This window comes from Phoenix dactylifera, chromosome 8 (genome assembly GCF_051530095.1).
Source record: "Phoenix dactylifera cultivar Ajwa chromosome 8, Ajwa_hap1_PhDact_Kaust_v1.1, whole genome shotgun sequence".
Lineage (NCBI taxonomy): Eukaryota > Viridiplantae > Streptophyta > Magnoliopsida > Arecales > Arecaceae > Phoenix > Phoenix dactylifera.
Genome location: NC_143197.1, coordinates 4,268,266 through 4,288,742, shown reverse-complemented (window position 1 = coordinate 4,288,742; position 20,477 = coordinate 4,268,266). Strand labels below are relative to the sequence as shown.

General features: G+C 39.2%; 2 protein-coding genes across 2 annotated transcripts; one reads left to right on the top strand and one right to left on the bottom strand.

Annotated features, from left to right (window-relative positions):
• The first annotated feature begins 2,577 nt into the window (after window positions 1–2,577).
• On the top strand, window positions 2,578–5,769 carry LOC103717512 (WRKY transcription factor WRKY24-like). The gene is made up of 5 exons (XM_008805938.6): window positions 2,578–3,177; window positions 3,616–3,804; window positions 3,957–4,600; window positions 4,695–4,856; window positions 5,077–5,769. The coding sequence occupies exons 1-5, from the start codon at window positions 2,848–2,850 to the stop codon at window positions 5,546–5,548; spliced, it is 1,797 nt and encodes a 598-aa protein (XP_008804160.4). The 5' UTR covers window positions 2,578–2,847; the 3' UTR covers window positions 5,549–5,769.
• Window positions 5,770–11,058: 5,289 nt separating this feature from the next.
• Window positions 11,059–13,775, bottom strand: LOC103717511 (CASP-like protein 4B1). The gene is made up of 3 exons (XM_008805937.6): window positions 13,345–13,775; window positions 13,123–13,258; window positions 11,059–11,433 (listed from the first exon to the last, which is right to left on the bottom strand). Exons 1-3 carry the CDS (start codon window positions 13,635–13,637, stop codon window positions 11,242–11,244), a joined length of 621 nt encoding a protein of 206 aa, XP_008804159.3. The 5' UTR covers window positions 13,638–13,775; the 3' UTR covers window positions 11,059–11,241.
• Between the last annotated feature and the right edge of the window lie 6,702 nt (window positions 13,776–20,477).

Sequence of the window (20,477 nt, the reverse complement as noted above, 5' to 3'; positions counted from 1 at the left end):
CGTGTCAGGTCATCAACGGCTCTGATCACAGGACCACGAGTAGCAAGAGGTAGTTGGCTTGCATCAAAACCCGTGCATCAGAACATTGATTAGACTGCAAAACTGGGCATCTGTCGTTGGCTCGGGTTCACCGTATTTTGTTGCCGGGCGGCACACCAAATCTCTGTCGCCCAGTAACTTGGGTTTCCGGACCGAGGGCTAGAAAGATAGATATTGTTATCTACGCTGGGGATGAATCATAAATGATAAGGCAACTTGGGATGTGTAATATTGTAATACGAGTAAGCAGCAGCTGGGAATACGCTTATAATATTGGGACCTCAAATAAGATAAGAAGGCCAGGACCGATACGTTTCTTAGCAGGAAAGGTTGCAGCCATTCCATGGAGTCGTCATCGATCGTAGAGATGATTAGGCTGTACTGCAGTAAGATGGAAGTATGGTGCGGCACAATGTATCCCGAATGATTAAAATTCTTACAGCATCCGCTATACTTAATTATGATGTATTGTTGCCTGTGCGGGACCATGAAATGGTAATCTGTAAGTGGCTTGCTGTCTTTTATCATTTAAAAAAAAAGTGTCAATAAGTATTTTATTTTTCAAAAAGAACATAAAGGAATGAAATCAAGTGGTATGGTCGAGGTTCAATAAATGGAAGAATTAAATTAGATGCATGAATCATGTAAATTTTTTGTTCTTTTTTCTGTGAGAATTGTAATAATTCAGGACATAAAAAACAGTTTTAAACAAAAATGCAAAGTAAAAGAGGATTTATAAAACTGTTCTGATGTAGTTGAGAAAAGGTATAATGTCTATGATTAAGGTTAATTGTTCCATTTGTTTATTTCTCGACGTCAATTTGTATTTTTCATTAAATATATTGCTCCTTGAGCATTCTTAGCAGGAATAATGGCTCTTTGTTATTATTAGCAGGAATCATTCCAGCACCATGTGTAGACAAGAAAATGCTTCTTCCTACCATGTTTGGGAAGATAAAGCACAGTGGGTATTAAAAAGTCATAATGCTAATCTTGCTTTGAATAAAAGAAGTATATATCTTTAATTTTAGCGGGACTTTTTTTTCTGTGACTAGCAATATATTATAAATTAGAATATTGTATGTGTAATGGATGTTATCTAGAAAAGAGGAAAAGGTGACGACAGACACGAGAGAGAACATGGACGGATAGGAGATTGCTCATGGCACTAGGGTTTTCCGCTCATGACCCTATCACGCACAAGGAAAAAAGAGAGAGCTTATTTTGCATATGGAAAAGGCAGAAAATTATCGTCTCGAGATGTTAGAAGGTGCAAAATCAATGAGCGGTGCCGTTTTTTTGGTATTGAAAATGTCCTCAGTTCCTCGATTCATTCCGTCAAGTAATAGAAAGTTGCTTTTCGAGTCTCAGGCAAGGAAGAGAAGAGGGAAGCATATTTAATACAAAGCGGTTGGAAGGTTGGGAGTGAAACACTTTTTGAAGTCGTAAAGGAGGGGGGGGGGGCATAGATAAGAGTTATAGGTAAGATAAGATGACTTATGAATTGAAATTTTCAAGTTCAATTTACGTATTTCTTGAGAACTATGATGGAAAATGTTGCTGCTGGGAATCGGTCCGACTAAGACGCTGTGTTGGTTAAGTTCCTGAAGGACTCAGATGATAGGCCATTCAGACCATAGAGGTTGGCAAAAGATCATGATGTGTCTTTCGAGTAGCAAGGCAGTGGTTATTGTGCTCCAATGGCTATGGCTCCAATGCTGGTTACTCCTGAGATGGTGCTTGGAAGAGGAGAATGTAGACGGACCTTTGCTTCGACTCGAGATCCAACGTGAAATAGTAAAGACGAAAAAATCTTTTTGTCAGAGAGTGTCCAATGAGGATCCTTCGATGCCTAAGTCAAATGGACGCTCGAGAAATCGTGGAGCTGTCGTGACAGTAGCAGAGCAACAACACAGGTGTGTAAAAGAGCTCGAGAACACTTATCTAGAGGGTCCTCAGAAAATGGTTTATATAGACGAAGGTCGATAATAATCACCGAAGGATTCAGGCGTGTAGATCTGTCGTCTTCAGTAGCCCATCGCACGTCCCAAAGATCACACGCAAGTGTTTCGCTCACGCATCATGCTCCGTATATCTTGCTCATATAATTAAGAAAATCGCTCGCAACGGTAGCCGAGGAATCGCTTGTTAGGGAGAGAATTTGAAATTCGATAGATTTTTCCACACGTCTCTGAATTAGATGCAAACCTAGGGCTTTTACCCCAATTCTCATGGACTTTACTAATAAGGAATTAAATATCTATGCTAGTAGATACCCTCAAGTTCATGTTCTATATTGAAACTAGTTAATTAAGTTAGCCGTGCTCCTCCCATTCATAGACGTTCACTAGTGAAGTGTAGCAATGGTCTCATTTAAACTAGTCTAAAGGGCAGCTTGAAGAGCAAGATTAAGTCAGATATGACAGCGAGGCCAAAACACAGAAGGCCCAGGGCAGCCTCGGTCTTTTGATAAAGAGTGACGTGAAGTCCCCTCGCCTGGCCTTACAACCGAAGCACTCAGCCGCCTTCGTTCCAGTCAAACCCACGAGCTTTGACCGCCCTCCACGGTCAAAACTTTCCCCAGACCCTCACCTTCTCAGAAGATGCCTCGCCTTAGCCCATCCCACACGTATGGCCCCCTCTCTCTCTCTCTCCCCTCTCCGCTCTCTTCATCTCTCATAAGCCCATGCACACATTTTGACACCACACTTTTTTTAGACCAACCCGTCCAAACCTTCGCCCAACTCCTTAAATTCCTCCTCTTCCCCTCTTCTTCACTCGTTTGTCTCATCTTCTTTCTTTCTCCTCATGGCTTCTTCCACCGGGAGTTTAGATGCCTCATCCAATTCCCACCCGGCCTCTTTCTCCTTCTCCTCCCCGTTTGCGACCTCCACCTCCGAGCTCCTCGCTCGAGTTGGCGATGATAACGCCGATGACCGATCGAGGATTCCGGCGAGGCGAGGGCTGTCGGACCGGGCAGGCTCCGGCGGGGGAGGCATACCCAAGTTCAAGTCTATACCTCCGCCCTCGCTGCCTATCTCCCCTCCTCCTTTCTCTCCTTCTTCCTATTTTGCCATCCCGGCTGGTCTAAGCCCTGCTGAGCTCTTGGACTCTCCAGTCCTCCTTTCCTCTTCTAACGTAAGTATGCATATGAAGTAATTCATTTAAAATCGACTACTTTCTTTTATCATATAGCCCTTTGTAAATATGAGAATAGAGGTTCTATTTGTTATTAGTTAGATGAGCTGCTGCCTTCTATTCTTCAGCTTTGATGTAATTATAGGGATTAAGTTGGTGGCTTTTGATGGTTTCATATAGATGGAACACATGGTGCTGTTTTATTGTTTTGTTCTATTTTTGGATGATGATGATGATGAAGCATGAGAAAACGTCTCTTCTCATCACTCGATCTTTCTGGGTTCCTTTTGCCTTTATCTTTTCTTTTTTTAGCTGATGGATCTGTCTTTATTTCTAAGTGGATCTAATATTATTTCTCTAGACGTATACTTTCCAATTTCCTTCTATAACTGGATAGCAGTTCCTGCTGTGCTAACCAGTTCATTTGGTCGGGAACAGATCTTGCCATCTCCAACCACTGGGACTTTTCCTTCGCTGGCTTTCAATTGGAGAACCAAGTCGGCTAATCCTCAACCAGGCATCAAGGAGGAAAACAGGGCCTGCTCTGATTTCTCTTTCCAGCCCCACACAAAGCCCATGAACTCCCAATTCGCATCCTTCCAACCTTCTTCGGCCGCAGTTACTACGGTACTTGTTCTGATCTCTCCTTATCGATTCTCAGTTTAATCATGATTGGTCGCACAAAGCGCATCACAATTTCGACTTCTTGAGTGATTTCCATATACAATTCTGCATGTTCCTGTCATTCATTAGTTATGTCTTGGTGTTTATCGATATAGGAAGAGGCCTTCAAAGGACATCATCAACCATGGAGTCACCATGAGACCAGCAACAATAATTCTGAGCTATCCTCACAGAAAAGCAACATCAAAGGTGAACACATGGTGCCGATCCGAACTAGTTCTTCAGAAATTCCAAATCTGCAGGCTAATTCCCAGGGAAACAACAACGGCGGGTGCCAATCAGATTACAAGCACTGCAGTCAAGCTGCTCAGACCCTTCGGGAGCATAGAAGGTCGGATGATGGCTACAATTGGAGAAAGTATGGACAGAAACAGGTGAAAGGAAGCGAGAATCCGCGGAGCTACTACAAGTGCACCTACCCGACTTGCCCGACAAAGAAGAAGGTGGAGAGAAACATGGACGGGCAGATCACTGAGATTGTGTACAAGGGCACCCACAACCACCCAAAGCCTCAGCCCACTAGAAGGAATTCAGCTTCTTCTCAGGCAATTCAGGGTTCCGTCCCTTCTGAAGCATATGATCATTCGTTCGGGGGCCAAGCAGGCACCTCGATCGACTCCGTCGCAACACCTGACAATTCCTCAGTTTCCTTTGGTGATGATGACAACAATATGAGCTCGCAGAGGAGCAATTCCAGGGGAGATGACTTTGACGAAGACGAGCCTGATGCCAAGCGTTGGTAAGCTTCTCAACGCGAATTGCTCTTATGGTGAACTGACTTGAAGTGCTCTAAATTGCAACAGATATTAATTAGGCCTTGTTATTGTTTTCAGGAAGAAAGAAGGTGAGAATGAGGGGATATCAGCTTCAGGAAATAAGACAGTGAGGGAACCTAGGGTGGTGGTTCAGACCACGAGCGATATCGATATCCTTGATGATGGGTATCGGTGGAGAAAATATGGGCAGAAGGTGGTGAAGGGGAATCCAAACCCAAGGTGAGGAAACACTTCATCTAGCTCTCAACATGCGAAACATGTTGCACAAACTAGGCTTGTGGCCAATTTGCAAGAAGCTAACCAAGCATAACCCTGGCTTTATATGAAGTTCTGCCTAAATTAATTAGCTCTGCTGGGTAATTCTCATAGTATATTTATTACATCAAATTTTGGCCTGGTTTGCATTCTTACCATTTAAGCGCTTGCTAACGATCAATAGGAGCTACTACAAATGCACAACTATGGGTTGCCCGGTGAGGAAGCATGTGGAGAGGGCATCGCAGGATCTAAGGGCGGTGATCACGACGTATGAGGGCAAGCACAACCATGATGTTCCTGCAGCTCGGGGAAGCGGGGGGCACGCAGTTACCAGGCCTTTGACAGACAACAACAACAACTTCAGCATGGCAATAAGGCCTTCAGCCATAGCCAGCCATGCAAACCACGTCGCTGCTAGCTCTCTCTTCGGGGGCCGGCTCCATGCATCGGAAAGCCAATCTCCATTTACACTAGAGATGCTGCAGAGCACGGGGAACTACGGTTACTCTGGATATGAAAATTCGATAAATTCCTTCGTGCATCAGCAGCAGCAGCAGCAGCAGCAGCAGCAGCAGCGACACATGGAGATTATGTTCCCTAAAACTAAAGAAGAACCAAGAGAGGACATGTTTCTCGAGTCATTGCTATGCTGAAAATGGTTTGGGGGAACTCGGAAGGATCACAGTCAGTTGTGTTGATCAGGATTATTTGGCGTATTTTGTAGGGCTTTGTTGTAAATTAAAAGTGATATAGAGAAAACTTAGTGTCATTTGTTCATTTGTTTGAGGCCCTTTTGTTTTCCAGACCAGGCCTCTGATGCTCCTATATCACTATGTTGTAAAACAGAGGAAGGAGAACACAGGTTATTTGAATATGTTATATGGCTCCATCCTATTTCCATTGCCCCGTAAAGGAAATCTAACACGGTATTGGGAGCACAGGAACCCCACCATTTGAAGGATAGACTGAAGAAGGTTATTTGCCCTCAGACTCGTGTAGGGTGCAAGCTAAGAGACGAAAGCAGTACCAAAATTACTTCAAGCGAAACTTGGATGTATTCTAGGAGGTTGGGATTAAATTTATTTGTTTTGCTGCAGCAAAAATTTAGCAGCCAAGTCTTTCTGATAACCGGATCCACAAAAAGTGAATCAATAACATGCCCCTGAAGACTAGCTAGAGTGGAACCTTGGTACTTCTGGACACTGCGTTGAATTGGAGAATTTTAGTAGTCATGAACCCTGAAGCGAAACATCTCTAGATTTTTGTGTAATCTGCTCACAATCTATTGACATAATTTTAAACCGTGAATGAATTTACAGGTAGATTCTGTTCTGCTGATCTTAGAGTTCAGAAGCAAAGCATGCAAAATGAGAGACAACGAAGCCAGCAAAGAGAGGAAAGAAAGAAACAATAGAAAAGAGCAATCCGAGTAAAATAAGTCCTCCAACTTAAAGAAAGATAAGCAGAAGACTTGACTGAATAAATTAGTTCTTCCATAGCTATCAAAAAGATGCCATATTGTTATCACCTTGGAGTTTTTTCCTGCCAGGCCACACACGAAATTGCATGATGTGTCACAGGTTTTAGATTACTTTCTTTAATCACTACGGTTAGTGGGACATTTTAAATTGACACCTGCAACCAACTCTCATTTGAATACGAAACTTTGAAAAGTCCAAGATTTTTGGCACGAGGATCCCCCACCTGCTTCATGTCTTTTTTTTGCCTCACAAGTCTAGTCTGTCAACTCGGCCTTTTTCTGACTCCATGAGAAGCTTCAGCAACTTGGCCACAACTTTCGTGCTTTTGGCCTTTCTACAACGAAAATACCCCCATCCAGTCGATCAAATTACTCTCTGCTCATTAGCATTTAAAATTCTAGGTCACGTAAAAACAAGATAAGTGACATCTCCTGGAGAGATCTAGAAAGGCTCAAGAAGAGTTCCAACTTGGCTTTGGGAGCTAAAATATAACTTTAAGATCTACATATCTTAAAAGGCCTTGCAGCATGCTTAATAACATTTTGATGATATTTTTTTTCGCTCTAAGAATCTTAGGTTATCAGAATACTTATATTTTATGTATGCATGTGTATATATTTTTTTTAATGTTACAAGATATGTCTTGCCCGGCACGGCTTGACGTATTGGTTGGTGGGTTTAGGTGGCTGGAATCGTACGTCCACCGCCTTGTCGAGATTGTGTGAAAGCCATGGATGATCACTGCTGTGTCCCCTCTAAACGTCGGAAAAGTTGGCTCGAAGTTTGCTCGCTTGCTCATTATACTAAAGCAATTAAAGTTGGCGATTTGGACTGATCCGTAAAAGCCAGGGTGGTGTCGAGAGCATGGACGTTTCTCACTTGGGTCATTTTCCAGCGTCCCTCATGATAATTTTGTAGGAACGTTGAAAGCCTAGTTTCACCCAGAGATGTTTCAGGTCGAGCACAAGACCATGTCCCAACTCTCCAAACTGCTGTTTAGTATTGAAGGTGTTTCCTGTATGCCATGTGTATTTGTTTTCGATGAGAAGGAAGGCAAAACTATCCGGTCTTTATTAAAAAAGAAAAGTTTATAGAAACTATTTATAAAAAAAATTGCAAGAAAGAAAAATACAAAAAAGCAATAATTTTTTTTTTACAAAAGATAGTAGTTTGTAAATAGACATGTTAAGCTATTCGACAAATTGAACAATCTCTTAAGCCTGTGTGCGTGGTATGAGAAGTAGAGAAGCGTCTGTTGGAGATGGAGATCTAAAGATGCAGATAGATAGCTAATAAGCGTAAATTTCCCATCACAATGTAAATGCTCACATGTCTGGAGAGAGACAGAACAAAACGGGGTGATAAATAAGAATATTCAAAAAAATACTAGAATCACATATTAAAAAAACATATGCTGCAAATTAGGTTGATTCAAATCTTAATTTGAATGTGCAAATAATTCGTTTCAATAAATTTGATGGCTAGTGGAGGTCTCACCCTTAGCCTCCACGTTCATCAAAAGAAAAGAATGTGCCAATAACAAAGTTGATAAAGTTACTAGGAATTGGTTATACTAGAGATCTAGGTTTAAATCTCGCTTTCGTCCTAAAAAAATTAGAGCAGTATTTGTGTTTGTCCCTCCTATGCATGGGAAAGGAAAAAAAAAAAAAGACCTAACTCATATATAACGTGATTCAATGATGCGATATGCCTCAATAACGTGAAAGCTCAAAGCAGCTAAATATGATTCAATAACGTGACCTAACTCGTATATATCCTTTTTGGTAACAAGGTACTTGATATGCCTCAGATCAAATCATCAGAATAATAAAATCGGCTAATAGTAGCTCATCTTGTCGCCTCTACTAAAAATACAGTAGAGCCATTTAAAACTCTTCCAACGACCAATGATTACATCTCGGCCCACAAATGCACGTTCTGTGCAATTAAGCCTAGCGATATGCTTTAACTTGCAGGCAATTATCGAAAAGTTAAGACACACATCTACCGTACTCGGTGATGTGCACCGACTCTCACTCTATATAATCTAGATCCAAGGGACCTCCAGGTATGCTTGTTTTTACTTTCATGCTATTTTTGGTTTTTTTTTCAAGTCTCCACTGTTTTTAAAAATTTTTGCTTGGCTTAAGCATCGGAGGGTACCCTACCCGATAAAATCTGGCAATCTTCGATGTTTTCTTTCTTATTTTTAAGTCGGACTCTTAGCTCCAAGCAAACCACTTCGTCCGGCTATAGCAATCCGAGCACAACCGGCCACACTCCAATTTGATGGCTCATCCGATTGTCCCAGCTCGTATTTTGGCGGCAGCAATAACAACAACTTGATGGCTGTCAAATTTCACCACTTTGTTTTAAGCAGCGTCATCTTGGCTTTTGGTATGCGAGAGAACAAACCCTTTGGACCATGCATGTATTGATGGAGCCAAGCAAAAAGCTTGTAAAATTATGAAAATAAAGGACAATGCTTGCAATCTAAACCATGCCCTAGCACGAAAAAATCATACCTTTTTTTTCTGTTTTGGGGTCCATACTCCATAAACGCACCGAGTCCAGCACTTGTATCTCCAATCAGATCTGGATTCATTTTTTTCCTATATAATGAATGTTAGGCCAGAATTCAGATTTATCGCCATATTACTCCTTTGCACTCAATGGCGCATGACATCAAAACACATAGCAAGCAAGGTTAGTGGTCCTGCACCGGAACATAGACTCCAGTCTTTTGAAAGCTAATCTGGACTAACCAGTTGAACAGAGTTAGACCAGAACCGGTCATGTTCTTATGTCTTCCAATCGTCTAAACTATGTAATTCATTATCAAAACTGATGTATCTGGTCAAGTCAGTCAGATTGGACTAAACAACTAGGTCAAGACTCGTTACTTAATATTAAACAAACAATTAACTAAATACTTATGTAGTTTATACAACAGTGACCGGGTAGATCTTCAATTTACTTGTCTGAGATGTACTAAACCTTGTATAAAAGGGTTGTCGCAACCAAGTGACTCAATGTGGTCATAAGGACTAGTTCGTACGTCTGTATATATGAAACAGTGTCAACTCTTTAGTCACAACTCTAGTTTCAATGTGTCAGTAAAGTCAAGCTCTAGAGCTGTACATCTTTGACTTTACATGACCCTAAGGAAGGTTTTGATTTAATGGTTCTACAACCTAGGTTCACTTGTCTCATTTATCTTGGCATGACAAGATTTCTAATAGCCTGATGCTATAACGAGTAGGCTGACCCATTACTCTTACGAGCCATGTTTAACCTGCAAGGGCGTCAATAGGCCGGTCAATTGTCATGCCAAGGATCGAATCTATTATAGGATTAAAATCTCGGGTCTAAGCTAAACATGGTCCAAACAAGTATGCTCAACCTGAACTTGAACCAACAAGCTGGATTCAAGCTTGTCTCATTTCATGCCTGATTGTGTTTTATAGCCTTAAAATTCTGGCGCTGGCCAAACGTTTTGGGCTTTGTACTTTTCAAGGCTAGCCTGAATTGCTCGCCCTCGCCATGCCCGTTTTAGCTTAGATCCTTGAGCCACTGGGGCCGAACTGGTCTACCGGCTGCCCTAACTCCGGCAGCTGGGGGTCTTAGTGGGTTGCTAGGGTCCCACATCTAGGCTTCGTCTCCAACGTCATGCCCAGAACATCGTAGAACAAATCGAGCCTGAATGCATGGTTTCTTATCAAACTGAAACCCATTCTCAAATTTCACAAGCTCCGGTCCAACAATTTTTCATAAAGATGTTTGGTTTTCTTTTTTATTTTTTTTTTTGTATAACGGTTGCTCACGCTACTCTGATATAGGTGCAGTCAGCGGAATCAAAAGCTAAAAAATGACAAAGCAATGGAGAAACGGCCTCCTGGTTTTGAGGGGATTAAACTGAATAAGTCTAATGCACCGTCCATGGCCATCCACGTCTCACCCCTGAGTCACAAACTAGAGAATTTGAGCGTCGAACTCAATAGCAAGCACAATGTGATTTATCAGCGATGGTCCCATTTCACATTGGATCTGCTGCATCTTTAGACAGGGCTGCTGCACCTTCCATCAAATTTAGGAGCCGTTAGGATTGTTGCCCGACCAAAAAAAAAAAAAAATTGAATCCGTTGGCTGCGCACTGGCCACACCCAGTCGAAGCCCTCGATGAATGGTTTAGAGCAATTCTTTAGATTTGCTAAATTAAATAATTTTAAATTATATTTGCATAATGCAGCATAATTAAATTAATATTTTATAGGACTAAATTGTTCTACATCTTATTGCCCTGTGACTTATTTAGGAGACATGAATGGTTTATATAAGAAAGGCTTGACCATCATTAAAATGGAGATTTATTTATATCGTCTATTGTTGTTTTTCTTGACATATTAATCTCATCCCAACTAAATTGTTCCCATCAAGAGGAGGTCACAGTTTAAGCAAACCTCCACTGAATCTTTTCTCCCATCAAACACAGCCTTCTGCACCCTGAATGAAGCATGTCATTGCAGTGTTATCATTCTATCTCCGGGGAAGAGCAATCCTCTTACATGTAACCAGAACAAAACATCTCTCCTTAATTACCACTTCAGAAGAAAAGGGTATAGCCGGAATGGAAGAATAAGCAAACCAAAGGTAGATGCACTAAATTAAGACAATGTTACAAATTTAAAAAAAAAACAAATAAAAGTATTATTACTTCCAGAAGATCTTATTATCACACAAACACATTTTAAATATAAACTCTGAATGGTACTAGGAATGGAGCAACATGCACTGTGCTATGAGAGACTGAACGTACAGACACAAGGTACTGAAAAAAAACAAAAAAAACAAACAAGAGGGTGCATCTATATGTAAGTTTGTTTAGAAAGTTTGTACCCTGATATAAGAGCGGATAAAGCAAGTGCTATAAACGCAAAGAAGGACATGCTAATGGAAGCTGAAGATGCATCCGTGAACATATTATCCGCTCCATCTCGCATACGATTAGTAAGTGGGATGGCTGCAGATAGCGACGAGATCAACAGGTATGCAATGCCCTGTGAGACCAAAAATTCTGAAATTACAGATCAATTCATCAAATGAAAACGGAACAAATCATATATTTCTAACATATCCCATTATTCTTGATAATTTCATAGTGGTGTCTCTTCATGAACCATCATTAATTATTTTGCAAAGCCTCACATGTATAAGAGCAACAAATCCTCTTTAGTAAGTCATAGCAAGAAATTGTTTTATTAGTAATAGCAGAGCATGTACAACATACGAATGAATATGGTATGATCCCTCTATTTTCTTCAATCCATTAACTTTTTTGTCTGAAATTTTCAGAGTGCTTGCAAAAACTACTGATGCACAAACGAAAATCTTTTTCAGTTTGAAGTAAATTCAATGCACCTTGCATTATGTATAATATAGCAAATACATCCAGTTCCTATAATGTGCATGTAAAAATGTATCACAGCATATCAGATAGAAAAATTAACCAATCAAAAATTAACAGACCCTATCAATCTTTCCAGCTCAAGAGGAATTTTGCGAGAAATATAGCATGGATTGAGAACATTCACCAACTACTGCATGAGCAAAAATTTAGCTTCCTATGTGTCTCTATACTTTTAAGATAACCTTTTCAGATATGCAAGTGAGCTTTTGAAACAAATAATGTCCGGGTTCCAAATTAATTGCAAAAAACCAACTTCATTATGACAAATATTGTCATATAAAGAATAGAGAGCTTTCTAACAGAATCTTGTGGTTCGTTTCTGGTAGTGGCTTAAATCTTAATTGTTGCTTAACTAAAACTTCTTCATTACCTTTTCTTTTCAAAAATAAACTAGAATTCAGGTCCACTATAAGTCTGCAACAAGCCCGTAAATGTGCCAATAGATCAAGGACCACAGTCCAAGAATTTCGTGGTGAAAAGTTAATCTTATAATAATTTGGTGTTACATTAGTCCTCTATTTCTAGCATGCAGCAACACAATCAACAACATAGTGACGCTGCAGAAATTCTAAAAAAAATCTTATAATGTGATGACCCAGATCATAAACAATGAAGTTTTTTTTCTTTTTAGTAATCTGATTTCTAAAATATGCAGATGATTGGCACAAATTACAGCCACTAACAAGGATGCTTCATCTACACTTTTTGCACATGACTCCTGCCCAAACATGTTATGTATCACACAACATTAACAAAAAGAAAATTAAAAGAAAAAAACTGAAGATGAAAAGGCTTTGTGCAAACCAATAAGAAAACATGTTTTTCTTTTTTAAAGAAAATCATAAGGGTTGTCCTAAGACCACCTGTCGGAGCATGCCGTGCTTCTTTTCCAAAAGAAAACCTTTTGGACTTAGTGGATAAGTTTATGCGGTTGGGTACGCGCAAGGTGTTACTCAAATACTAAACGCCACGGCTGCTTACGTGGGTCCCGCTGGGACCCACGCAACTACAGCCTGGATTGAAATGATGGGCGCAAGCGAATTCCGCCTGCAAAATTCTCGAAGATTCAAGCATTCCAGCACCACCGTAACGCTCAATCCCACCTAATCGTCCCCCATGGAAATCGATACGAATTTCCTCCAAAATTCTCCTTGGCCAACAACTATATGAATCGAATCGATCGCTATGCTATGGTCCATGGACATTGGCGCTGATTCTAAACAAATAAGAAAGATGAACATAAAAAAGAACACTTAGAAACTAAAGGGGAATTACCCACCTGATCTCCGGCGAAGTCCAGAATCCCCGAAAACCGTTTCGGCACCGGATCTCTTCCCGTGTTGAACCTCTGCACCTGCCTCACCACCTGGGCCGTGGAGTACAGAAACGCCAGGATGGCGATCGCCAACACATACCTATTTTACAAACCAATACAATTCATCATTTGATAATTTGATTTAGATGGAATTCTTTCTTGGCTCCAACGATCGTTAATGTTTACCTGTATTCCTCGTAGCGATCGAAATCCTTCCAATCGCCGTGCTTGTTGGAGGCCATGACGAGGAGGGAGACGAGGGAGAAGAGGCAGCCCAGCGCGCGGAGCAGCAGCGTGCTCTTCTCCAGGAGGTCCTCCCGCTTCCACCGCCGCACCACCGACGTCACCACCGCGCCCCCGTCTTCGCCTCCGGAGCCAGCGCCGTTCAAGGGGGCGCTCCGCGGCGCGCCGTTCTCGATGTCCTCCGCCGGGGCGCTCGGCTTCGATTCGATTCCGTCGGCAACGGCGGTGGCCATCATTTCGAGTCTAATTCGATGGGTCCGAAAAGAGAGAGAGAGAGGAGGTGGTTGGAGGTGGTCCTTGGTTTCTTCTTCCTTTTAACAGCAGAGGAAAAGGAGAACGGAGGGTTAGGGATATCTCCTTCGACCGGGAAGGAGTCGGGGAATAGGACAAGGAAACTTATTAAATTTCAATTATTTTTTCTAATAAGGTAATAAATAATTTGATACATTGAATTGATATTCTAGGTCACAACTACATTATACAAAATTAGTAATTAATTATTTTAATAAAATAATAAATTTTATAATTTATTGAATTAATATTTTAGATTTTAATTATAGTAATTATTTTGCTAGCACAAAATTAGTAATCAATTATTTTAATAAAATAATAAATCTTATAATTCATTGAATTGACATTTTAGATTTCAATTACAATAATTAATTTATTAGTATAAAATTAGTAATCAATTATTCTAATAAGGTAATAAATTTTATTATTCATTGAATTGACATTTTAAATTTTAATTACAATAATTGATTTACTAGCACAAAATTAGTAACCAATTATTCTAATAAGACAATAAATAAATTCTAATATATAAATCACTGAATTGACATATTAGATTTTAATTACAATAATTGTCTAGCTAGCACTAAATTAATAATTAATTATTACTAATTCAGAAAATTCAAACAAAAAATTTAAAAGTTGATTAACCCATAATAACAAATTTAAGTTTACACTTAGGCTTTTGTAAAAATTTGATTTATATAATTTGTAGTGATTATATCCACTAACTAATAGTGTCAAAAAAAAGTTTGTCAAAAAGGCATACGTGTCTAAGAAAGACTGGTACTTAAGTGAGCCTAGTACTCCACCACCGATCTAGAGCTGATTTAGCTATTATTTTTTTGGATATATCAACTAGACATTCAAAATTCAATACAAATTTTAGTAAAATCTTTTGATATAAACTTTTTGCCTTCATTCAGATTTTTGTCCCTTCTCTATAACCTTGAACCTATGACCTCAAATACTAGTGACTACTTTAATGCGAAACCTAAAAAATTTGATGATCATAACTTTAGAAGGTGGCAGAACCAAATGCGGTTCTAGCTCGCCATATTAGGATTGATCTCAGCCATAAGTGAGAGCACTACTGAAGTTGATAACAGGTCCAACTCAACTACTTCACGACCTGCTACTCGCCAAAACCCAAACCCCCCAAACTGAACTTTCTGCCTCCACCAGCACACCCTCTAGGACACCTAATGAGATATACTATCATTGCGTCTAGATAATCCTAGGTGCTCTCTCTGAAAGGCTGTATGGTATTTATTACACAACCAAAAGTGCCAAAAAAACTCTGAGACACCCTAGACAGCAAATATGGTCTTGATGATGCTGGGGTAAAGAGGTTCAAGGTCTCCGACTTCAATAACTTTAGGATGGTGGACTTAAAGCCTATGAATGACAAAATCCATGATTTTGAAATCCTGATCTACCAGCTTAGGGCTAATGGAACCAATTTGGATGAATCATTCCAAGTAGTTTGTCTGATAGACAAACTATTCAATTTCTGGTCTGATTTTGTTAAGACTCTATGCCATACCCAAGGAGGTCTCACCCTAACCCAAATTTTGAACTCGTTTAGAATTGAAGAGCAACATAAGGTCAGAAGTACCAGAGAATTTATAGAAAAAACTCTAGTTTCAGCCTATTATATCCTCAATAGGATTCCCTCCAAAAATAATGATCTAACCCCATATGAAGTTTAGAAACATAGAAAACCTAATCTTAGTTATTTAAAAGTGTTGGGGTGCTTAGCAAAAGTGAAAATATATGATTTTAAGAGAAAAAAAATAGGGCCCAAAATAGTGGATGCCATATTCATAGGATATGCAGCCAATAGTAATGTCAATAGTTTTTTGGTGATTAATTCAGAAAAAAATTATGTTAGTAACAACACTATTATAGAAGCCAGAAATGCAACATATTTTGAAGACACCTTCTACTTAGGGACTAGGGTAGATAGTGGTATAGCTAGTAGCTCTAGTAGAATAAGGACAAGAGAAATAGAAGTAGAAGCAGAATCTAGGAAGAGTAAGAGATCCACGGTAGAAAAAACTTTTGGAGATGACTTCTATATCTTTCTTATAGAGGACTCTCCAACTACTTCTGAGGATGCAATGAAATCCTTAGATTCACTCTTTTGGAGAGAAACTATGGACAATGAGATGCAGTCAATTATCCAAAATCATACTTGGGAACTGACTGATCTTCCTTCTGGCCGTAAAACTATAAGGTACAAATGGATTTTTAAGAAAAAACTTAGGCCTGATGGCTCTGTAGATAAATTTAAAGCTAGATTGGTTGCCAAAGGTTTTACACAGAGACCTGGGGTAAATTTCTTTGATGTTTATGCACTTGTAGCTAAGATTACTACTATTAGGGTCCTGATAGCATTAACCTCTATCCATAAATTAGTGATTCATCAGATTGATGTGAAAACAGCTTTTCTAAATGAAGACTTAAATGAAGAAATTTATATGGACCAGCGAGAGGGATTTATAATCCCAGACCAAGAAAATAAAGTTTGTAGATTAATCAGATCTCTCTATGATCTTAAACAAGCACCCAAGCAATGACACTTGAAATTTGATGAAACCATAGTGACATTTGGATTTGAAATCAATGGTACAGACAAATGTATATACCATAAGAGAGTTAGAAATAAATTTGTGATCTTGTGCCTCTATGTAGATGACATACTGATCTTTGGGACAGATCTTCAAATAGTTGATGAAGTAAAGCAATCCTTAAGTCATAAGTTTGATATGAAAGACTTGAGACAAGCTGATTCAATTTTAAATACCAAAATAATTAGAAGTGTGAATAGTATTAAGTTATCCCAAAGTCATTTTGTTGACAAGATTCTCAATAAATTTAATTATACCGATTTTCAGTCTGTTTCTACTCCCTTTGATCCCTCTACACACCTTAAGAAGAATTTAGGAACTCCTATCCTTCAAAGCCTATATGCTCAAATCATAGGCTCACTAGGATTCCTAGCAAACTACACCAGGCCAGACATAGCATATGTTGTAAATAGACTTAATAGATATACTACTAATCCAAATAAAGATCACTGGACAGTATTAAAGAGGATCCTTAAGTATCTTAAGGGTACTAGGTCCTATAGTTTGTACTTTAGTGGGTTTCCTACTGTTCTGGAAGGCTATAGTGATGCCAACTGGATCAGCGATACCTTAGATATCAAATCCACCACAAGATATGTCTTTCTTCTAGGAAGTGCTGCTGTGTCTTGGAAATCTACCAAACAAATCTTGATATCTATGAGTACCATGGAGTCTGAACTGATAGCTTGAGACATCACTAGCACAGAGGCTGAGTGGCTTAAAGATCTACTTATAGACCTTCCCGTAGATGAGTCACCTTTACCACATGTTTCCTTATATTGTGATTGTAAACTTGCAATAGATAAGTGCAACCAAGAAAATGTCAATTTAAAAATGAACAGGCACTTAAAGTGCGTCATAAATCATTAAGATATAAATTGAAAAATAACTTTATTGCTTTAAATTTTGTAAAATCAAAAAATAATTTGACTGATCAACTTACAAAAGGTTTGTCTAGAACAGTAGTTCTATAGTCGTCGAGGGAGATGGGGCTTAGCCCATAAAAGATTAAATGGGTAGAAATAAATCAGAGTGTGTCTAAGAGGAGCATTGTTTTATGTTTTCCTCGTCCCTATGGCGCTAGTGCTCATAAAAGCAAGCGGTAAGATGAGTTTATTTGTATAACTCTTAATGAGTCCGAGACCTAAGAGGCAGGAGCTTCATTGCTAGTTTACTTATTAGGACTCACCTACATGTGCAGTCGTAAGGGCGCGATTATGAAAATTGGGCGATTTCCTAAAAAGCACATGAAAGATACCTGCTCATTGCCAAATTAGCGCAACCCGCTTAGAACCCTGATCGGACTATATTAGGTATGCTGTTGATTTAATCTGAGCCATAGACTGAAGTTTAAGGTTAAGACTATCTTGGCTCCACAGATGTAATCAATTGTCACTAAGTGAAGGTTCAAAACGAAAGGTACCTACACCCATTATATAATATAAGGTATCCAGCATTTTATTTTGATTTTAAAATTATTTAAAATAATTAATTTTTATGGGGGATTGTTGGAAAAATTAAATGCGCACACGGCCATTCTCGGGCCACATGCGCAATAGCCAGCTGGCGCTCCCTGCGGTTTTCCTTCGCATAATTACGACGGACGCGTCCGCAAAAATGACCAAAAAGCCCCTGACCAATACCCCTATATATACTCCTCAATTTTATCCTATTTGGGATACAAAAAAATCAAAAAAATACCTAAGTTCTTCCTCTTAGCCACTTCTGATTTTTATTTTTACAATTCTATTCTATTTATTTTATCATTTTTTTATTCTTTTCTGGATCTGCAAGTTTGATCGGATTCGATTTGGCTTCTTTCGAAACGTACCGAAGAAGTTTAAAGTTGTCGTATCTTTGAGGAGGACTGCCGGAAGACCTGTACGTGGGGCAAACACTTTTTTGGGACAGTGTCTACGCGCTTCGACCGGCCTTCAATCAGGCTATTTCCTCTAACTTTTATTTTAAATTTAATATTAGTAGATCCGTAGGGTTTGCAATTTTATGATTTGAATTTATTAAATTAATAGATTTATTTTGTGCTAGAAAAAAATTTTTTGTGATAAAATAGATTTATTTTGATCCTAAATAATATATATATATATATATATTATTTTATTTAAAATTGTCTATTAATTATAAGTATTAGATTTATTTATTTATTTAGCTGATATATTGCTAACAAGAGGTGCGTCATCAGAAACTGGAACAGATAAATTATGTTGCCGTACGAAGGAGCATGACGACTAGAATAAATCCCAACTCTTACTCTATTTATCAACTTTCTTTCTCTCTTTTTTTTTCTTTTTTTTTTTTTTTGCTGATAGCATTATTATTGACAGTAAGACTAAATTTATAACTTATTTCTATCAGAGTTTGAGTCTATCAGCGGTGCGTCCATTAATTGAAAACATCGACCCCTTGACAACTAAATCGCATGCATAGAAGGACAGTGGTGAGCTCATGGGGTGCAGTTTTAGAGGGTCCCATTTGTTTCCTAATCCCATTTCTCATCTCATGGGTTGCAGTTTTAGAGGGTCCCATTTGTTTCCTAATCCCATTTCTCATTAATGCAAAAGGCAAAGAAGGGGGCAACCCAGGCCATAGTCGGCAAACAACCCTTGTCACTCGCATGCTTCGGTTGTGTTTGTTGCAGAGGGCCCAGTCTCTCGCCAGGCCATCACAAAGTTGGCTGATAACCTTCGCCATAAATATATCGTTCTTATTGGCTCTTTAGGTTAAATGAATTTTGCTATTCTATCTATTGTGCCATGAAACCACCTTCTAGCTTCCTAATAAGAAGAAGAAAATTAAATCAGTGGTGTGCGGAATAAAGGATGAATATTGATAGATCTTAAAACCAACCACAACCGACGTGGAAGACCAGCCAATCAGACTTTTCCATGAAGGCTCTATCCTATCAATTAAGGCCCACCATGTGGCCAACCTAAAAGCGTGCGAGTTCTTTGAATTTCAAAACCTTCCCCAGTTGGCAGTACCTCGGCCACGTTCACGGACGATTTTCCAAAAGCGCCCGTAAGATGCACGAAGCGTGATGCGTGTGCGAAACGACCGCACATAATCCTTGGAACATACGGTGGCTTGTCAAAGACAGCTGACCCACATGACAAAAATGCTCCGGCGATATGCATCAGCCTTCGCTTATACAATCTGATCTCAGGAGAATCTTCTAGGTCGATTGCCACTCTCGAGATCTCACATGCCACCATGTTGTCGCTTTGCTACTCTCAACCTTCGCTGTTTCCTAAGAGTCTCTCTGATTTAGACATTGGAGGGGCCTTCATCAGACATCCTCTAATAGAAAAACTTTTTCATCTTTGTTGTTGTAGATTTAACCTGACATTGGAGCGAAGATCCAAGCACTACCTCAATTTTTTAGCACCATTTCGGATGCGTTGTTGATCTACACAGCTTGAACAATTGAACACCGAGCCCTCCAACATTATCACCAGCTCGACACCTTGGTCAAACTGATTCTCAACAGTAATAGATGACCTCGTCAAGAATTCCATGTATCAAGGAAGATGATAATGCTGATTGATTAAGCTCCGCCTTAAGACTTGTAATATAATTGTTGCTACTAATGACACAATTTTATTGATACCCCACCTCTCTCTCTGTATGTGTGTTCTTGCTCGCTATCACTTTTTATTGAATATATCTCAAGTTTATAAGTTCTAGGAAATCAAATCTACATCAATTCTATAAGGTCGACTTAAGCACCAGTTCAAGTCCACATCGATTTAAGACACCAGTTATATCTTAGTCTAACTTGATTATTATAGGAATAATAGTTCGAGCCTAAATTGATTTATTTTATTATATATATTTTTTGTAATCTTAAGAAAAAAGTGCAATTGAGTATTCTAAAAATCAATATATCGGGTGCTAGAGTTTATGAGGTAGTCTTGTACTCTGTGATCTCCATTTTTTGTAAGCGAAGCTTATGCATTCTTTCTCCTTGTGAACGTAAGTAAACCGAATCATATAAATATCGTATGCTCTTGTTTGTTTCTGATTCTTTTCTCTTTTTTCCTTTTTGCTTTCTTATTCCTCCTTCCTGTCGCAATACTCTTTTTATTGTGTGCGAAGGGTGAACGGGAGCTATAATCTGGCAAATTAAAGAGGCCACCC

Bases quoted from the DNA above. Each gene is read 5' to 3' on its own strand.
- LOC103717512 (XM_008805938.6), top strand. From the start codon at position 2,848: ATGGCTTCTTCCACCGGGAGTTTAGATGCCTCATCCAATTCCCACCCG. The intron at 3,178-3,615 runs GTAAGTATGCAT...GGTCGGGAACAG, and splicing joins TCCTCCTTTCCTCTTCTAAC to ATCTTGCCATCTCCAACCAC. The intron at 4,857-5,076 runs GTGAGGAAACAC...AACGATCAATAG, and splicing joins AAGGGGAATCCAAACCCAAG to GAGCTACTACAAATGCACAA.
- LOC103717511 (XM_008805937.6), bottom strand. From the start codon at position 13,637: ATGATGGCCACCGCCGTTGCCGACGGAATCGAATCGAAGCCGAGCGCC. The intron at 13,259-13,344 runs GTAAACATTAAC...TTTGTAAAATAG, and splicing joins GATCGCTACGAGGAATACAG to GTATGTGTTGGCGATCGCCA. The intron at 11,434-13,122 runs GTGGGTAATTCC...TTGGTCTCACAG, and splicing joins TGGACTTCGCCGGAGATCAG to GGCATTGCATACCTGTTGAT.